Consider the following 21,201-nt stretch of genomic DNA (forward strand, 5'->3'; position numbering starts at 1 on the left):
AACGCAACGACGAAGCAACACATTTCCTCGAGATGCGCGTTGCGGATGGATGCCACCTCCACATCCGACCGCATCTATTCTGTTCGCTGTGCTTTGCTTGCTTTTTTTTAGACTCATCATGTGCTTTCCATGCTGCTCCGAAGTACCTTTTGAGTACACAGTACAACACGGACGTTTACATCTGCATGCACGTTCTATTTCTATGAACACCTCTGAATGACTGGACCGGCAGATCCGGAAATTTCCGAAGTCACCATTGACGTCTCGTTGTCGACAAAAACGTCACATAACGCTGAAAAATTCTAGAATAAATCCAGATAAATAATACTCGGAATGTTTTTTTTTACAACGGTACTACGGAGTACTCAGAATGTTGGGCGGCCCCAACACCTACCAAACGCCAAAAAAATGTTGGGCCCAACATATTCCACTCTCTGGGCCTAACTAAACAATATATATATATATATATAGAGTTTTTTTTCGTTTTTACAAAGGGTATAATATATGGACCAGAACAGAGTTGGTTGGAAACAAGAAGATGAAAACCACTGGAACGAACGAGAGAGACCAAGGGTAACATGCACAAACAACAGTCTCAAATGAACTGGACTGATGATGCTCTTATTCATTCACACTCACAAATGTAACAAGAAATAATAAAAATGATGCATGGAGGTATTGCTATACATATATATATATATAGGTCTATTTAACACCCTTGGGTATGAAATAGTTTATTTCATACCCGAGGCAGCCAGCGCCCATCCCGACCCGCGCGCTCGACTCCCGGGGCGGCCGGTTCTTTCTTTCGCGGTTTTTGTCTGCATCGCGCCTCACCTCTTGGCGGTTCTACCCCACCCACCCACACACAGGTCGCCGCTCGCCAGCAGATCGGTTTCTGTTCCCGACGGCGCTTGCTCCTCTCGTTCCTGACGCCGCACCCTCCTCTCGAAGCCGCTCTCCTCCTCCAACGGCGTTCACTCCTCCCGACGCCGCTCCCCTCCTCCCCACGCCGCTCCGCGACACCGTCATCCCATCGCCGTCGCCCTCAGGAGATTCTCCTCTGACCCGCAGAGCTCTTTCTGGGTGCGGCGCCATGGCTCCACCTTGGCCATCGTTGTCCCCTCCACAAGTGGTTCTTGTGGCGTCCACAGCTCCGCTAGTTCTCGTGTGCTGATCCGTCTCCCCTCGCGCATGGCGGTATGGCGGTGCTTCATCAGCCAAACCCATGGCTGGATCTCGAGTGTATTGGAGGAGGGCAGCAGGTCTGGCAGCTCCCTGCTACACTCTCCTCGTCCTGCTACTATTCTGCTCATGTGTTCACCTCGAAAACCCCCAGATCCCCTTTTGCAGCTGGCTCCAAATTGAGTGGAGGCTACCATACGGAGCAGTATGCCTTGGCACAATTCCAGATATGATTGAGAGAAGATCCCGTGTCTACTCATTTGATCTTGATTAATTCGTTCCCAATTTAATTTTTTGGGTGCAGATCGGAGCGGAGTGTCCTTGCCTTCAATCGCCATCAGGAAAGGTCCAAATCTCTCGCGGATGCGACCACCTTCCGATCTCAACGGCGACCTCGAATCTGTTCCCCTGTGTCGGCTGGCGGCATCCATCCACCTAGGGCGTCATTGCTGCGTTGCAGTGGCCGTATTTCGTACTGGTGGCCCCGTCAATCAGCATCCCCGAAGAGGAGGCAGGATCCTACGGTAGTACGGTAAGCTGCCGCAAATAGCTGCATCCAGCCATAAACCTTTGAGGTTCATGATTCCCCTATAGGTGCTATGGAAATATATTTTGTCTGTTCAGATCACTATGCCTTCAGTGTCCTTTCACTCTTGCAAATGCATTATAATTTAATACTTGTGTTTTTCCAGCTACATAAAAATCACAGTTCTCTTACGGTAAATTTGTCCAAAAAATCACTCAGGCTTTGTAGATCCTTGAAGTAGTCTGGTTTTTCAGATGTAGAATGAAGGCTTTGTGGAACAGATAACCTTCATGCACTAGGTCGCACAGATTTTAGGTACCAAATAAATCTTTGAATACTTTATTGCTCTTACAGTTAATCAACAGGATGCATAGTATATAGTTCTTGTAATTTACTAGACCTTCATTGATGCTACACCGTGGTAAATTACCCATGTAATATACTAGCATTTGTAATTATGTCGATCTCACCACAGTCTACAGCTGTCAGTGGTTTATCCGGATTTGGGTTCAAAGTAGCATGAAGCTAAAATATCAATTACATCAGAACCTGAATGTTATAGTAAATTCATGAGTTCATATTTCATGAATTTTCATGCATACCTTTCTGTTCTGCTGTTGATTGTCTCCAGAACCAAGCAATTTACTACAACTATTTGATTTCCTGACAGGGTGTTGGTGGGGGAATACCTATTCAGATAACTAAGCTTTATGTCCTTTTAAAAAATGGATTGACGACTTTATTTGTTTATGTATGAGTACCGATTTGAGTTCAGATACACAATATGATTTTGTTCTGAGATGGAAATACTTTTGTTCATATATGAGTGCTCAAATGTGAGTTCAAGTTCCTGAATTTCTTTCTGAGATGCTCCATTGAACACACTCGAGTTATTGACAGTGTGCTGTGAAGCCCTCAACCTCTACTGGCTCTGACCTCAACACAGGTGCTGATCCCAAGGACATCTTTCCAGCAAAACTTTCAGACAGTCTTGTAAGTTCCTGCCTGCTAATTCATTTTGGCACCATAGTCATCAATCTATCTTCAGTTCCCATTCATTTTGTCTTGGCTCTTGTGTTAGATATGTTCTGCAAACTACTCTTTTCATGGAATTAATATTTTTTTTATAAATTAGCATTTTAAGTTTTGCAGTAAAGGGTGGATCAGATTGTCAATTCTATTATTTGCTAAATGAACTAGCCTTTGGTTAGTTTCCTGAAATCATTTCATTATCTCTTTTAAACTGTGTATATTGACCTTTAGGCTTAGGTTTGTGTTGGATCTGTGCAACGAATAATTCATGATTAGCTATATTAATTGATGGCGTAATGTCTTAAAAAATTGATGGCTTTGTGGTAAAACATGCATTTGAAATATGTTGGATTGGCGAAATCAGTAGAGACTAGAGAGTTGTTTGGGATTCTGAACCTGAAGCTTTAGAAGAAAAGGTGTTCATTTCCTCATTCTACATCAAGCACTAACAGCAGCAGGAGCATATTCCTTATTCTGTGCATTTTTTTGACTCTTCACACTTAAAATTTGGTGCCTTATTCTCCTGCATCTGTTGCCTATAAAATATGAGATTTGATCTAAACTATGTCATCATCCTGCATTTCTAGATGCTGGCTAATAGTTAACTTGGCTACCATGGAGAGTTACTATCTAAGCTAAATCATCTCATTTTTATAAAAACAAATTAGTTATCTTCAGTTTGCACATTAGCAAAGAAGATGGTGTTCGGTGCATGTGTCATTGTAGAAGCTAGCATTTTTTTAATGGTTGCACTCACGCCATTTTTCTATATTTCTTTTCTCTCTCTATCCTGTGTTTGGATAACAATTTGAGTCTTTGACCCTTTTCAGTCTTAAGGATGAGTAGCAATAATTTTGCTTGGATGGTTCTGCAGGTCTGGTCGTCTGGATGAATCCTCCACTTGCAGCTGCAGGAACAATCTTAATTGAAGTTCTACATGACCTCAGATGCAACTACAAAAATTTATGTACAAATGTACTGATTGCAGAACTACCTATTGGAAACTTTGTACCTGTAAAGCAATGTAATCAAGGTGTTGCCGTGAAATCTGAAATCTCAAGTACAATGTTGGATACTTGACCATAAAAGTTAATCATCATGTGTTGAAGAAACATTACGATATAACCTTATTTGTTTGTGCTTGTGAATTTGGTGACAGAAGATCTTGATTGTTGTTCTTGTTCCACGTGCAACAGACCATGGATGTAATAAAGAATAATTAATTTTTTTCGAAAAGAAGAATCAATTTTTCATTCGCACGCTTGCTTGCGGCAACGTATTTTGTTTCCTTCCCCGGTAACTGATTCGTGGCTTCTTGTATATGGCTGACATCAGCCTTGCATGCAGCCCTGAGAGAGTAAAACGTTGTGGGCGTGCGTGTCGTGCTAGGATTTGGTGGTTGTTTCTCTCGGCGCTCCGGAGAGACGGTTCTCGGTCAAACTGGCCTCCGTCGGTGGGCCTGAATAAAAGAGGGCCAGAGAAGCGAGCGTGAGGTGGTGTGGTGCGCGCGCCAGCGCGCGGTCGCTCTGCGTCGGAGGGGGGTCGGGTATGGAATAACTATTCCTTACCCAGGGTAGAGATTAGCCCTGTCATATATATATATATATATATATATATATATATATGCACGCTAGTCCCAGATCATGATGACGATCATGACGGCGACGCCTAGGAGCACCGGCGATTGAGATCTAGTGACATTGTTACGGTGACATTCCTGTGACATTGAGTCATTGATCCGTGGGATCCACATACGTCAGTGACTCAATGTCATGGAGAATAATGCAATGAATCTGCATCCGGGCTTCCAGGTGCGGCACCCCTTGGTGATGAGGTGGTTGTTGGCCACGTATGCCAACACCCCCGCCGCCAAACTCATGGCGAGGGCATATAGCTCCAGTCCGCCGTGGCGTAGCCCCATGCCCACGGGGCTCGACACGCCACCGATCGAGTAGGCCACCATATGTCGTCACTAGAGGCCCCATGCCCATGGTTATTCTTGCCGGCGAGCCCGTGGGAGGTGCTGGCTGAGTCGGCGAGGAAGTGCATCAGCGTCGTGCTCAGGAACACGCCGGCGGCGAACTGCATGCTCAGCACGAGGAAGGGTTTGCTCCAACGGTACAAGTAAGGTGACACCCCGTGCGCGCGGAAGGTGAAGACGGGCAGGATCACCAGGCACCACACCTTGGCGTCATGCCATCGCCATGGGATCCCTTGTAACGAATAAATCCTGAAAAATTATAAGAGTAATTTATTTACTAGTAGGGATTGGTCAAATGCTTTGCTTGTCCTAATGAAACCAATAAGCGGGAAGTACATTGGACACGTCTAATGGCGGTCTTATGCAATGACACATTATCTTAAGATCAGACGACTTAACAAATATACAATAGATTGTCTTTTATAGTAGTACCATATATATACCACAGCTAGAGAAATACATATTAGTACCGGGCCAGAACCCCCGGTTAGTACTGGTTGGGCGCCCGGTACCGCTTGGGCGGTATTAAATGCCCCTACATTTAGTACCGGCCAAAACACCCGGTACTAAAGGGATCCATTAGTACCGGTCGGTAACAGCGACCGGTACTAGATCCCTTTGTCCCTACCGCGTTCGTGGTTTTGTTTCTTTTCCTTTTCTTTTCTCATTTTCTTTCCTTTTTCATTTCATAGTGCAGTGCATCACAAATTTCAGAATCACATAATCACATTTTACAAGAGTCACAACAATCACAAGATTTCATTACACAAGAATCAAGATCTTATTTGACAAGTCACAAGGATCACAAGACTACACAACAATTACGACATTTCATTTCATTGTTTTCACAAGACTACAAAAGAATCACAAAATGCTCACAAGATTTCATTTCTCGCTGCAATTCAGCGGATATAGATTCTTTATCCCCAATATCCAATTCAAAGAAGGCCCTCTTCCTCTTCTGCTGCTTCTTGGCTGACTGTTCATTCATGCTCACAAGAGGCATCAAGACACATAGGAGTGGCTGCACTGGATGCACAATCCATGATCTCCGTCCAAGTTATTCTGAAAGGGATTTCAAGAAAATCGCTGATTATAACCACATAAGCAAAAAAAAAAAGACCAAACACCAGCCAAAGTAGCAGGGAAACAAGGAGCCACCCATTCCGCTCAGTTCCCCAATCCAAGCATCAAGAAACGAAAAGAAAAGCAGCTCAGTTACCTGCGCGCTGCACTGCCGGGGTGGCCCAGCCCCGCTCCAAGCTGGGAGGTCGGGCTCCTGCGCTCTCCACCGCAGTTTGGTGGCCCGGCCTGGCTCCGACACTGGGAGGCCGCGCCCCAACGTGTCGGTGTCCCGACCCGGGGGTCCGGATCTCAACAAGTGAATGCTGCGTGTTTTCTCGTCCCAGATGTTGATGCAAGAGGCAACACAGTAACGCACGAGTTTATCCTGGTTCTGGCCGCGGGGCCGTACGTCCAGCGAGGGGGTGTGCGAGGGCACTGTATTATCTTGCACCGGTGGTGCCTGTAGTAGGGGGATACAGGCGTGGCGAGAGAGGGAGGGAAGCTCCCAGGTCTCTGCTAGAGGAGAAGTCGACTGAGGCGGGTGCTCAGTGGTGCTGAGAGTGTGGCGATGATCGCAACGTTGTCCTGAATGTTCAGAATGTCCCGAACGTCCCCCTTAAAGGAAGCCGCCTCCTCCTTTTATAGTCACAAGGAGGGACGGTGTACATGCGCAGGGGAACGTGGAAGTCGTCGTTTTCCCCCGAATCGCGGGGGTGCAGTGGTCGAATACTATAGAAAGTACACTGTGGGGCATAGCGTTGGGTGTGGCAGTCATCATGGATATCGTCCTTGGTCTTGCGGAGATCGCGCCGGCGTCCTGCCAGCCCCAGCAGGCGGCGTGGTCGTCGCTGTAGGGTGTACAGTCCTCCAGATGTGGCGTGCTGGCGCTCCATGGGCCCTGCAGGTCAGGGTCTTGCATATACACGTGCACCAGCGGTGGCAGGGGCATGTGGCGGTCCCGGACCCCCTGGACAGAGTGCTAGCGTGTGCACTAAGGAGGTCCGGGAGACACGTGGAGGTCCCGGACCCCTCGAGGGGGGAGGTCCGGGGCTCCGGCTGCATGTGCTGAGCGTCCCCCCTTGAGGTGCACGTGGTGACGCCGGACCCCTTCCCAAGCAGGGAGCGGGTCCGGGGCCATACGTGTGGTGAGGTGGAGTCCGGTCAGCCGGAGTTGGCAGAATAGTAACGGGAGCAGTACCGAGCCCGTCCCGTCCCGCGTCGCAGGTCCCACAGTGCTGTCACAGCGTCCGGGATGGCGGAGCAGTGACCGGAGTTGGCGGACGGGACTCCGGTCACAGCCACTGTGGGGAATGGCTGTCTGACTGAAAGAGCATCTAGGCCCCTAGTGGGTTTTGGTGTATTGATTGACAATACGATTAAAGGACTAACTTGTTTGCATGAGATTATGAGCAGGTATTTAATTTGTGGAATGATATAGCTCATGTATTACAAGCAGATGTGTATGTCCCATTGACAATCATTATATGTGACAAGCTAGAATGAGAAAGAAAAATGGAAGAGCAAGGCATTCATGTGTAGTATCAAGGCTCTAATATTGTGTTGAAGCTTGTTAGTTCTTGTGGGACTCAAAGTGGCAAGCAAAAGTTGTAAAAGGAAATAGAGCAAGGTGTTCATGGTTGATATAAAGGCTCTAATATGCGAAGGCTTGTTTCGGATGTATATGACAAGCAAAACAAGAAAAAAGAAGATTGTGAGCAAGTATTCATGATTGACATGAAGGCTCAAATATCTATTAAAGGCTTATTCGACTTATGATAAAATTCGTATGACAAGTAAAGGTTATGAAAATGAGACACAATATGTTGCATAGTCTCAAATTGGAAAGACTTGTCGCATGAGATGAATATTATTGTACAAGGGAAGCAAGCAAGAGAAAAGTGAATGAGACATGAGGTGATGTGCATATGTTATCTCAAATTAGAAGGCTTGTATATAAGATTGAATTGAGAATTCAAATTGACAACGAAGATTTCATGCATGACACAAATCAATATGAGTTCAAGATGGACGGCTAGGATAAAGGTAGAGGACCGAGAGGCGTGTTTCAAGAGGCTACGCAAGCGTTGGCTTGGGGGGAGCAAGGAAACCGATACGGGTCAAAATACTGGAGATCCTAGAGTCATGGAGAGCTCTATGTTGAAGAGTGTCATTATTTGGAAAATGGGAGTGACTTGTGAATCAAAGATGGATTTCATTCTTATATGAAGGAAGATCCAAAGTCACTAGCTCAAGCAGGCATGCTCACTGAAATTAAGGATGTTGACAACCTCAAGATATTGATTGAAGAAGTTCGGCTTGATCAAGACATGAAAGCTCAAGTATTTTGTATGTCATTTTATGTGAACTTGAGTATAGGATGTCGTACTATCAAGAGGGATGCAACATCATTAGTTTGACATTACCAAAAGTGCTCATAGCTATCTCATGTGAGAAAATTCAGAAAGAAACACTTGGGAGCAGAAAACCTACTTGGACCGGTCTGACCGGTCCAGCCGACCGATCTGACCGGTCGGGGTCCAACGGCTAGTTAATTTGAACTGACCGGTCTGACCGGTCTGGGGGACCGGTCTGACCGGTCTAAGTCTGACAGAGCAACGGCTAGTTTTGAGAGAGGGGTATTTATACCCCACACCCTCACCCATTCGTGGGTGCTGATGCCATTACTTTCCAGACCCATCTCTGAGTCGTGAGAGCACTTGAGAAGTCCTCCCCAACCTCTCTTTGTGAGATTTGAGTGATTAAAGTTGAATCCTTTGAGTTGGGTTGAGTGAAACTTTTGCTAAGAGAGCATTTGAGCAGTGAGAGCATAAGCCCTAGCTTGAGCACTTGCGGTTGCGTCGCCAACTTGATTGAAGCATTTGTTACTCTTGGAGGAGAAGCCTCCTAGACGGCTAGGCGTCGCCGGCTAGCTCCCAAGCTTGTGGTGAGCAGCGGCAAGTTTGTTGCAGCAGCAAAGGTGTGCCACAAGGGCACATGGTCAAATAGTGGAAAGGAGGAGATAGCTTGACCTTGTGGTCGCGATAAGCTTCCTCAACGGAGACTAGGATTCACACGTGGTGAACGTGGTGAATCCGAACTTCGGTGAAACAAATCTCTGTGTCTCCTTGTATTATCTTCATTTAGTTTGCCTCACACTTTGTACTCTAGCTTTATTTGTGCTTCCGCTTCGATCTACTTGGTTTTGTTGTTTCTGTATGTGCAGGGTTAAGAAATACACTTGTAAACATCTAAAGAAGCACCTTACCAAGCTACATTTGTGCTAGAGCTCGTAAAGGGGAGGATTAACACTTTTGTGCAGGTTCTGCGTAGGACCGGCCTGACCGGTCTGCTCAACCGGTCTGACCGGTCTGAGTGTTTGAATCCTGTTTCTAAGCCTAGTACCGGTTTGACCGGTCTGCCAGACCGGTCTGATCGGTTGGTTGCTGACAATTGTGTTAAGTGCTTTAATCTGCAGGATTAATTTTAAACGCCTATTCACCCCCCCTCTAGGCGACATCACGCGATTAAGGTCCTTTCACTGACGCCGTCTGTCCTGGACGTCGTGGAGGAGTGGTTGGCACTTAATGCCTCCGTACGACGGGCGGGTGAGAGGCAGGGATGTTTGTCCTCTCCGCCGAGGGATGGCCTCGAGCGAAGCGGAGATGAGTTGCCTGCTCGAGGGTAGGTTCGCTACCCTCGAGCGAGGTGGAGATGGTTTGCCTGCTCGAGGGTAGATTCGCTACCCTCGAGCGAGGCGGAGATGCGGGGCGCAGTCGAGGGTCTCGATGGGAGCCCTCGAGCGAGGCGGAGATCGCCCCGCGGGTCCGAGGGGGGATGTGAATGGGCCGCATGCTGGGTTCTTTGAGTCCTTTCCTTTCTTCCAGCTTGGAAGGAGGCCGTTGGCCTTCGTGGGCCCAGTTGCCTAACATGTGTTTGCGTTTTTTAGAGTGATCTTAGTACCCCGATTAGGGTGTCCCTAATCGTGGTATCCGACAAACGCGCCAGCGATGACCGCAGCCAGGCCGGCGGGCCCCTGTGCCAGCGGCACCCACGGTGGCCTCGCACGCTAGCGTCCCGGCCAGCAGCCAGGTCCGCGCCCGCTGGTGCCCGGTGGCCAGAGCAGATCTAGAGAAAGGGAAGAAGGAGAGAGATAGGAAGGAGAAAGGAAGAGGAAGGGGAGACGGTGGAAGTCTCGAGAGAAGACAAGGACTCAAAATATAAAACGGAGATAGAGAGGAACTCGGGAGAGATCTAGTGTTAGTACCGGCTGGTGGCTCCAGCCGGTACTAACGCGCCACATTTAGTACCGGCTGGAGCCACCAGCCGGTACTAAATTTCCTCGCGGCAGTTTAGTACCGGCTGGTGGTTCCAGCCGGTACTAAACTGTCACTAGCTGTCAGTGGCGGATGCCAGAGCCTGTCGGTGGCGGACTTTAGTACCGCCTGGAGCCACCAGCCGGTACTAATAGGCTCCCAGGGCCACTGTTCCTTTGGTCCGATACTAAATTTGCACGTTAGTACAGGCCAAAGCTGTGACCGGTACTAACGGCCGCGGACGAATGTGCGTTTTTCCAGTAGTGTACCTTAATTTATGGAATAAAAAAAGAAATATTATAAGTACCATAACAATATTGTAAGTTTTCTCCTCCGACCGTCCCACTCTCTGCTCTACATCATCAAAAATCCCTATAAAATCATTTATAATGTACTTGACCCAAGGCTCGTAATTTAATTTTAAACGGGATATAGTAGGACGTGGCCTGGATAATTTTAAGAGTATTAATTATTAGAGATGAAGCACCCGTGGATCGGGCTCTTAATTGGGCTGGGCCAACAAAGTGCTTCGTCCTTAATTGATTGATGATGTGCATCTAAAAAAAAAAAGATTGATGATGTGGTTATACTAGGCTGAGCCACCTCGGATCTGATCCGACCGATGTCTGTCAGTGGCAATCAGATCAGACATGAAAAGAGGGGATGGGGAGCCGTCGGCCCGGCCTCACATGGCCTGCTAGCTGCATGCTTCATACATACTCTCTGATGATCATCAACTACAGTATAATTAAGATTAGAATGATCTCCGATGGATTAAGCAACGCATGCAACAGTTTCTGCTGCTGTTTGCATTGCTACAACAGCATGCAGCATGCAGTTACTATACCCCCAAACAAATAGGCATGCATGCTGCTAGCTTCAACTGATCTTGTTTGTTAATTGCCCTCTTATTAGCTTTAATTTCTTTCTTCACTTGGGCACCCGGGGACCATAATGTAATGCTACTACGCCTTGTGTTGCTCGATTGCTCTGCTTGCATTGCTGCTGCCTGTTTCTGCAAGCAGAAGATGCATAATTTCTTTCTTGTACAAGTACAACAACAACAACATTCATCATTGTCATTGATCATCATCTAGTTATTAGTAGTAAGGCTGAGCCACTGATGGTAGCTGCTTGCCTACAAGTAAGGACCACCGTTCAGTAGTCAGTATCACTAACTAGTTGCTGCTTGCATTGGCTATCGATATCAGTTTAGCTCTCAATCTCATTGCATTGCATTGGTCCAAATAAACACATTTTGCCTCTGATCCGATCCATGATATATATTGCTCCTATGCATCACTATTGAAGATTCTGCTATATTGACTGGTCGGTCCTCGATCATCATCTCTGCTTCAGCTAGCTAGCTGGTCAATGCCGTGGGTACCACCCGAAGGGGGACCGGGGGACAAAACAAACAAAGAATGAATGAATATTGAGTCAGCTTAACTTACTGGATCGGAGTAACAATCAACAAACAACTTCTTCTTCCCCTTGGTTTCGTTCTTAATCTTAGGGGAAAGAAAAGGGTCACACACACACACACACACACACACACACACACACACACACACACACACAAAAGGATGGATGATGGATGTAATGTACTCCATCAGCTAGCTAGCTCCCCTTGGATGGATGGATGGATGCATGGATGGATGATTCCTCTATAGTATATACATACTACTTAAGATATGTACACACACAAATTAATTAATCGGCCAAAAAAGAAAGAAAAACAATAAAGATGGAGGATTACTTCTAGTAGCAGGCGGCAGCTCTAGCTAGGTCTATCTGCAGGATTACGGCTAGTAGTCGCGCCAGCAGACGAGCATGGAGACGCATCGGCGGACGATGTAGAAGCGCGCCCGGTGCTCCTTGACCGCCTCCACGCACTTCTTCTTGGACAGACGCGACCACTGCTGCCCAGCTCCTCCTCCTTGTGGTTGTGCTTGTGGACAAGAAGAGGAGGAGGAGGAGCTGCTGCTGCTAGTGGCGGTGGTGGCTCCTGCGCAAGTCCTGCTGCTGCTCACGCTGGCGGAGTAGCTCCGGCTCAGCAGGGTGCTGCTGCCGGTGGCATCCATGGTGTGCGGCCTGCCGGATCTGCTCCGCCCCTTCTTGGACAGCTTCCACTTGTCGTCCCCACCAGCCGGATCCATCCTCCTCCTCCTGTGCTCTCTGCTGGCTCTCTGCTCAATGCCTTGAGCTAGCTAGAGATGTGGCCAGTGGCCTTCCTCCCTCTTCTAGCTAGATTTATAGAGCGAGCGAGCGATCGGTGAGGGGAGAATGAATGAATGAATGAGCAGGGAGGCCGGGAGCAGTGGCTGAATCTGAAAAGGAGAGGACAGTATCTGAGTATGGGCTCGGGGGAAGCAAGTCAGGAAGAACAATGGATGGCTCGCACCTGGGGCCTCCCTGCCCCCTTGAGCCAGGTACAGTAGCACAGTACGCGGCGGTGGTAGGGCTAGCAAAGCAAGCGATGACGCAGCAGCTGAGCTCTCACTGTTGTGCCCGTGTTGCTTTGCATGCTTGCTACTTGGTATTGGCTGCTGGCGTGCTGCCCTTCCCGGTAGCGCTAGTAGTAACCAAAGTTTAAAATAGCCAGACTAAGACAGGTACTTAGTCCTCTGAATATCGTAGTGGTAACTCTACCGCTAAATACCTTAGCTAGTGATTTAAATCATGGTAGTAACCACTAATCAGAGTAGTACACTGATTAGTCCGCTAAACATCGTAACGGCAGCTCTACCGCTAAATATCTTAGCCATCTATTTAAACCATGGTAATAACCCCTAATCAAAGTACAGACTGCCGTAGCCGTAGGATGCATGAGCGCGGCGGCAATCTCGAGGGAAGGACGACCAAACTGTCCAAGCAGAGGCAGCAGCCTTTGTTGGTTTTGATTTTGGAGCAGAGCAGAGCAGGAGTGCAGTGGTTGCATGGAGCCAGCCAACCAAACAAAGGTTTCAGTATGCCAAGATACGGAGTACTCCTAGGCAATCACGTTTACCTCAGTTCTTTCACACCCCTCAAAAAATTCCATTCCGTCTGTTTTTTTGTGTTCACTCACAACGTTGGATGAAATGAAAGCTACTGTTGTTGTTGCTGCCCCTCTGATCCATTTTCGAGCTAGGTACTAGTCCCCCACTCCAACCTGCCTCTGAAGGCAAGTCCCCCCCTGAATCATCACATGATTGCACTGCACAGGCTTCCTTCCCGCGCCCTTCTTGTTCTACTGCATTGTATCTTAGGGCGGGTATTTAGAGCAACTCCAAGAGTCTTCTAAAAAATCTTCCCCAAAATATTCATTGGGGGCTCTAATAAAAATTCATTTCCTCAAAATTATGTCATCCCACAACAGATCCCTAATAAAAAACTTCCCAATATTTTAAAACTCACCACGTCATCACGTGGACCCCCTTGTTGGGCCACACTTCCCCACACAGGGTCCATCTGACCACCAGATTTGTGCACTGCGCGAGAATGACGCCGATGGATAGGCCGATTGGGGGAAGAGCAGGCGCACGCAAATATACGCGGCAGCAGAGGATGGATACGGGAGCATGTATTTTTGCGGCAAGTACAGGGGAACTGTTGGAGGTTGATTTTTTTGTTTTTCCCTCTAAATATGGTTTTGGGGTAATTTTAAGGGAGCTTTTGGAGTTGCTCTTAGTTCGGTTCGGTTTCTCAATTTTTTAAAAAATCTGGTTCCCAGAAAATAGAAACAGATTGGTTCCAAGAAATTTTAGAAACCGGATATTTCAGTTCTCAGTTATTGTGGTTCGGTTTCGGTTCTAACCGAACTAACCGAATTTTTTATTGGAAGCTAAGATAATAAGAAAAACATAAATGTTCTATAGAAAATTTAGACATTACTCTCTATTTTAGAGAATAATAATTAGAAAGGGAGCAATAACAATATAAAATACATAGCAATTGAAGTATGATACATCACATATAAACTAAATATACTCTTACAAAATGCAAAATTTATGTAATTCAGTTCTTTCAATTAATTTGGTTACCCGAAAGTAGGAATCGAATTTTTTCGATTATTTCGATTTCATACTTTCTGGAACCGAACAGGAAACTAATTTTTTTTGTTTCGTTATTTCAGTTTGGTTCTCAATTAATTATGCCCATTCTTACCCTAGCTCGGCCTGCGGCCTGCCTGGCCCTGGATGGTCGTCAATCAGCCATGTGCATTACTATTATTCTTGCTTGCTTGTTCGGTTAGTAGCCGTTGTTTGCATATATAATGTCGTCTGCTCATATTGATATCAAGCTCGACCTCACCACTCTTCTCTTGTGCTCTGCTCTGTTCCACCATGTAACCTCTATCTCGAAATAATGCTTACTGTATATTCTTTCACCCTTTTGGCCTCAGCCCCCATAAATCTACTGCATTATTCATCATCTTTCAAATCCATGGATCAGGGCTGCACGCGCGTCCGTACAGCAAAATAACAGAATAGAAAAAACAACGAAAGAAAGAAAGGAGACATGGGATGGCCCAATGCAGTGCAGCAGTCTGTAACATTATTAAGCAACTGACAACAGTATTATATCGGAAAGAAATTCATTATTGGGAGAGCTGGATTGCCATGATAACATAGTTTAATAATTTCCAAAAGATTAGATACAGTACAGTACAGCTGCTGCTACTTGGATTGGACATTGAGACCTTCCATTCCATTCCATATATATTTCCATTCACTTCCCACTGAGATGAACAAGCTGCAGGATCGGTTCAGTAGGTCTCACACTGTCACACTCACACATGCCTGCATGCTCAATCCTTGCATTAGATTTTACAAGCAAGTCATCATAAAATCTTCTAGTTTTCACTAGCAACTAGTACTGTAGTGGAACTTTATGCATGTTTTCAGTCAGGGCATCCTTTTCTTTCTTTCTTTTTTAAAAATGCTAATACATATTCTCCAAAAAGTTCTTCATACTTTATGCTAATAAGTATTGCCTTCATTTTTAATATATGATATTATTGACCTTTTCGTTCGTATAACTTTTCACCATTTCTATAATTATTTAGAAAAAAGTTCACTTTTGGTCCTTCAACTATTGGGTTTGTCCAACTTTAACCCCCAACTTTTGACGCTGAGGGACAGAAAGGGCCATATTGCAATTTTGGTCCCCTCCCACGTGGCCCTTTGTCCACGCTGGCCCTGCCACGTAGGCGAAAAGCTGTCATGTCATGGTCAAAGTAGTCAAAACCACCGCTATGTAAGCTCAATATCACCCAAATCAGTCTTAGAGTATAAATTGATCTGGTTTTGAAAGTTCGGGTGTCCATTGTGTCCGGTTTCGTAGTTGTGGGGTCAAAGTTGGACAAACACAATAGTTGACGGGTCAAAAGTGGACTTTTTCCAATTATGTATGTATAAATAGATAAGTATACAGGAAAACATAAAGTATATTTGATGAAAATTCATTGTTACTTATTTTATTTTACTTAACTAATTTGGTAAACAAATATTGTTGGTAAAAATTGATAAGAAAAGTTGATGGTGTCATATAATTAAGTACCCTGCCTGCTGTCACATTGGTAGCATGCAGCATTTCTTTAATTACCTTGGTAATTGCCCTCGGGTCGCTTGGTATATATATAATATAAAATTGTCACTCATTCCTATGCATGCTTGTACTCCTACCGTCGACCGTGGGCCACCCAGTAGGTGCGAGTTAAGCTGCATTGGTCGTTTCGTCGCTGGATGTAATTAATGGCGTATAGAAATTTTGTAGTCATCAGTTTTTGCCTGCATTCATGCATTTGAATGTTTACTTGAGCACCCTGTGTTGGTCCTCAGTTCCTCACGATTTGGCACCCCTGGCATGCTGCTCGCCACCGTTGCAGCAGGATGCCAATCAGCCTGCCCTATATTTGTAGAGGAAAATGCTGCAGCCGATGCGTGATGCTCCATGGCCGTACGAGTGCAAATTGGGGGCATACAGAAAAGGACAGGGGCAAGTTAGCCCGCAAATCATATATGATTTCCACTTAATTGTTGGTTCAAGCAAATGAAGTAAAACCTTGGTTATTTGTGGAACCTAAAGGACTCCTTTACCATCTTGTAGACAAGCACATAGCTTCCATATATGGATTTATTTGGTGTAATGAGACTTTGTTATTTACTAATGAGATTTTTTTAGCAGTATTTCGATGCAACCCAATCATTTTTGCCACAATTTGACTTTAAACACGTGTGTGTGTGTGGCAGTATATATAAAATATAACCATTCTAGGTGGTGGGAGGATGCCCACCTTCCTTCTCTTTAGATGCAAATCAAAATAAAATTGATGACGACATCAACTTTGTTAGAAAAATGTCATAAATTCTAAATTAAGCATCTAAAAAAATCTGATGGCAATATTATATTTATTATGACAAGATCTTTCAAATAAGATCACACTTGATTTAGCTTTTATGATATTTACTTGGGAATTTTTTTTCATGAAAATAGAACATTTTCTAAACAGATTAGTAAAGAATGTTTTATATTTGAAAGAGTTATTTTCATGATCAATTGTTACTTCTAAAAGAATGAACTGATGCTGCAGTTTTAACTCGAAAAAAATACATTTATTCATAGAAAAGTCATATAAACTTGAGGAATAAAGAGATCCATAGATGGAACAAATCATAAAACTAAAGAGATTGCAAAAGAACATACATTTGCGCCTTCTCTAAGCACCACCAGCATTGGGCGGCTACTTCTCCAAGTATACATACACATATAGTATATACATACAGTGACGGGGGTACGGACCTAGGGTCCCCCAACAAGTGCGTTTCCATTGGAAGCCAGACCAACCGACCGACCCGATAAGGGCCCAAGAAAGCGGCGACAGACAGGCACGGCCCATCCGCCTCCCGACCACTCCAGAGGCGAGAGCAGTACGTGGCAGTCACCCGACCGAAGACACCGAAGACACGTATGTGGGATCGCTCCTTACTAAGCCGCTCCGGTCTTGCTCGCCAAGGAGACGACCCAAGCCGAGGCCGTGCCGGCCACGCCAGCCCCCATTCTGCCATACGAGCCGCCCACTCCCGCGGAGCCGGTCCGTGTACCAGGACCATCTGACGGGGTCACAGTGTAGATTGTGCCACCTACTCATATCCGCAGTAGAGAACGGGAGAGAGGACGTCAACTCGTCCACCCCGCACGCCGTCGTCATGACTGCGCTGACACAATCCCCTTCACGCCAGAAGACTGGCGAGGCCACCTGACAACGGCTGAGCGCCCGTCAGTAGGCGTGCCACTCCCATGTCAAAGTCCGCACAGGGGAGGACGTGCAGAGAAGGTACGGATGGACAGGAGACGAGACGATCGCCGAGCCTCGACCGAGCAAGGAGACTATCTCGACCGACCGGGATGGGATGGGAGCGCGAAGACCTGTTGCCAAGGACTGCCACCATTCCCGACCGGCGGAGCAGGACTCGCCGACTGACAAGAACGAAGAGCCCTCTCCAGTAGGCAAGAGGAACCCGCTAGAAATAAAGATATGTAAATAGAGGAACCCACCTTGAAGTATAAAAGGGGGACCCCGCTCACGTTGGAAAGAGATCGAATCATTATTTCTTCACTACTCGAAAGCTTGCAAGCTCCCCTCTGTAACTTTGAGCATCTGGGCTCGAGCAATAGAGTGAGAGAACCGCCCCCCATACTGGACGTAGGACATTTCAGGTCCGAACCAATCTAAATCTCTCGAGTCATTATGTGCTAGACCATTTCGATCCAACGTGCGAGACACGAGCAATCAGGTAGTTTTGTAGTCGTCCATTTCCGGTTGCGACATACAGTATCAGTATGTGATAAGCTAAGCACGTACTACAGCACAAAAGAATTACATGAAAATAAAAAAAATCTGCATTTCCTTATATTATGAATAGTTGCAAGGCAGCTAATCTTACAATAGGAATCCAGCACCAAAAGATGGCCGGACAGCGAGATCACATCGCCGATTGTTTCCGGTCGTGGAAAATTTGGTCATTTTGCAAAAAAAACATTGATCTTTAGAGAAATCAACCCGTAGTTCTGCCTCCTCTTTTAGATAATTTTGCGAGAAAACCCACAATTTTTCTAAAAAACAACCCTAAGTCCACTCTTCCCGGTTCAGAGAAATTTTCAAAGAAAACCATCAGTTTCCACAAAATCAATATGCCGTCTTGGTCCTCTCTCAAAAATTGATAGAAAAAACCTTAAAATTTAATTAAATAAAACCATAACCTATTCCACCCGTTACTTCTACACGGGTAATATTATATGTACAATTTGAACATCAAAACGTGTTAAAATGAAAAGTTGTTCAATATTAAATTTGCTCTAAAACTAAAAAAAATACACCTTCATTTTAGAGCAAAATTTAAAATTCAACACACTTTCGCAATTCGTTTCCACAAATACTCCCTTCTATTCATTGAAAGTCAACCCGATATTTTATACAACTAACCTGCCACAATCTGGGACCCTATCCTTGTAACGAAAAAACATACGATCCCTATAGGAATACATGATTTCTAATACTAACACTTTTTTTATAAGATCCTATCTTTCTAAAAATATAATATTGTACCATCAATCTATGGTTACTCGTGCTACCTACATAATAAGGCATCATATTTATATACCTTCCACGCACCAAAATACCATCACGCCTATTAATTGCTACATAATCAAAAATCGAACTCACCTCAACTCGTAATTACATTAAGCTTCCAGCTAATTAATCCTCGCCCTCCTTAGAAAATAATTTTCCTCTCCTTTCACCGCAATAAATATAGCAAAAAAATGTTGTAGTTCTATTTCAATATCCAAAATAGTATATTACTTAAATAATAGTATCACCACAGTATCTGTACTTATTACTAAAGCGAGTAAGGTTTCTACTCAAATTTTTGATTTGGCGCGTTGGTTTGGTCCGCCTATGTTATTGACAGGTAAGCCTTAGTCTATCCCGTATGCAAGTCAGATCAACCCCCTTCGTCCTAGACTCGATTACGTAGATCCCTATAAATTAACACACAGGCACCAATACATATCCGATACTTATATCAACTTCGTCTGTAGCAACGCACGAGCATAATTTTCTAGTAATGTTTTAAATAAAGAATTTTCTCAAATAGATACAAACCAAGTGCAACAATGGGCTATAGACTATGACATATACGGAAATAATGAAGAGAGGAATTTATCTACCTATGTTGCTTAAGAATATACATTTATTTATATACAATAATTGTTATATGCATGAACTAAAATCTATATGCGTGGCAAAGTCACACGCCTTTCTAGTAACAACCAAGTATTTGCCCCAGTCTGTACTCTGCACAAGAAAGAGGGTCTCGATCGGATCCTCGCGTTATTTGGGCCACGCGCATTAAATTTGGGCCGCACGCTCTGGGCTTCCCTCTTTCTTTCCATCTATAAGATGGAGGGCTCGGAGTTTGTCATGCCTCCTATTATTGGGTGGGCTAGGATCATCAGCCCAGCCTGCCGTCCATCTCTTTTTTCGCTTTTATTTACACTTGACTTGAGATGCTGAATTAGAGATGCAAGTGGGTATCTATTAATGTTTTTGGGTTTCTCATTCTAATTTATTTTTTCTCCCAAAATAATTACATAACATGTCATTCTAGTTTATTTTATCAAGTTTTGGATCGATCCAATGACCCCAAAAAGGTGGGACTTGCATCCCTATGCTGAATACAATTCTTTTGGAAAACAGATGCTAGCTAGCTGAATACAATGAGCAAAGCGATTTCATTACATAGTAATAGTATACGTATGCTTGCTGTGCAGCTACCCAGTACCCCACACAGCTAGCTATAGAGAGCCCATTAAGCAAACTGCCGTGCTTGGGCTGCGATGGCACGTTTCTAGTTATCAAAAGCCCACAAAGTTTTGAAGCCCATCCACGTTTCTATTCTTTCAATGCCCCATTTGATGATTTCTCAAAACTAATCATCGCAGTTGCCCACAATTTGAGCCAAACTTATAAATAAGCGATGTATACGGGCAGTCAAAGATGCAACTTTGACCGTAATATTTACTAATCCTAGCACAGTACATTATTATAATAGGATTTGACCAGCAGGTAAATTAAGCAATAACAAGCAAGCCAGCTGGGATAGCAACATACTATATAGATACATGGACCTGATGGACTAATCAATTCTGAGTACTAGTAAATAAGTAGGGAATATATTAGGTGTAAACCAACTTCTCCGTGCAAACAATGAAAATTTCAATCTATGCCATCTAATAATAATAATAATAATAATAATAATAATAATAATAATAATAATAATAATAATAATAATAATAATAATAATAGTAACAGCAGCAGCAGGAGTAGTAGTAGTAATATATAAATTACCTGGAAGATGAGATGGATCGAAGAAGTAAGCAGCTAGCTAGCTGGAGGCCGGCATCGATGATGATCTCCCTTAATTAGTACAATTCCCCGGGCGAGCATATATATATGAAGCTGATGGATCATGCATATATCGGATCGGAGGTGACATGAATGGAATGTGACGCTAGCCCTTTGATTTCCAATGCAGCATCATCAAGATTCCCACACATAGCTGACATGCAGTGTGTGAATCTTGATGATGCCACGCCAGAAATCACTAGCTGATGATCGAGCAATGCAAGCGAGATTACATATTGCTCCATGCATGCATATATTATATATAATGCACATATATATATTGTGGTGGATTGGATTCATGCTTGGGCAATATATATAATGCTAGCTGGATCTATCTATCGGAAAAGATGTATACTGTATGTAGCTAGCTAGGAGGCCGGGAGCTGACGATCCAATTAATAATAATGCGCGCGCAAAGTGATTGAGGAATTGGCTAGCTAATTGATCGGGTAAACATATATATGCTGGAGTACTACTGGAGAGAGAGAGAGAGAGAGATCTAGAGAGAGAGAGAGAGAGAGAGAGAGAGATCTAGAGAGATTAGCTAGCAGTGAAAGTTAGAGATTGCATCGGTGGTTTGCTGTAGCTAGAGCACGCACGCATATCCTATCTAATTGCAGCAGCATGCACACTCCATGCAGCATCG

At 44.8% G+C, this 21,201-nt stretch overlaps 2 protein-coding genes and 1 long non-coding RNA gene across 11 annotated transcripts; 1 reads left to right on the forward strand and 2 right to left on the reverse strand.

Annotated features, from left to right (window-relative positions):
- The first annotated feature begins 787 nt into the window (after positions 1 to 787).
- Positions 788 to 3,891, forward strand: LOC120709374. Of its 9 annotated transcripts, none has more exons than XM_039994996.1 (4): positions 788 to 1,265; positions 1,340 to 1,390; positions 1,490 to 1,709; positions 2,612 to 3,891. In XM_039994996.1, exons 1-4 carry the CDS (start codon positions 1,195 to 1,197, stop codon positions 2,825 to 2,827), a joined length of 558 nt encoding a protein of 185 aa, XP_039850930.1. In that variant the 5' UTR covers positions 788 to 1,194; the 3' UTR covers positions 2,828 to 3,891. The 9 variants fall into 9 exon arrangements, 3 of the variants coding, with proteins under 3 accessions (XP_039850930.1, XP_039850929.1, XP_039850932.1); XR_005689651.1 differs by adding an exon at positions 1,931 to 2,026 and having other exon boundaries at positions 800 to 1,717; positions 2,612 to 2,704; positions 3,618 to 3,891; XR_005689652.1 differs by adding an exon at positions 1,966 to 2,026 and having other exon boundaries at positions 801 to 1,717; positions 2,612 to 2,704; positions 3,618 to 3,891.
- Positions 3,892 to 5,453: 1,562 nt separating this feature from the next.
- Positions 5,454 to 6,068, reverse strand: LOC120709375. Its single transcript, XR_005689655.1, has 2 exons — positions 5,947 to 6,068; positions 5,454 to 5,789 (listed from the first exon to the last, which is right to left on the reverse strand). It is a non-coding gene; the product is annotated as an uncharacterized LOC120709375 (long non-coding RNA).
- A 5,842-nt stretch (positions 6,069 to 11,910) lies between these two features.
- LOC120710342 lies at positions 11,911 to 12,261 on the reverse strand. Its single transcript, XM_039995968.1, has one exon. The coding sequence runs from the start codon at positions 12,259 to 12,261 to the stop codon at positions 11,911 to 11,913; it is 351 nt and encodes a 116-aa protein (XP_039851902.1).
- Positions 12,262 to 21,201: the final 8,940 nt, after the last annotated feature.

Source organism: Panicum virgatum, chromosome 5K (assembly GCF_016808335.1).
Source record: "Panicum virgatum strain AP13 chromosome 5K, P.virgatum_v5, whole genome shotgun sequence".
Taxonomy (NCBI): Eukaryota; Viridiplantae; Streptophyta; class Magnoliopsida; order Poales; family Poaceae; genus Panicum; species Panicum virgatum.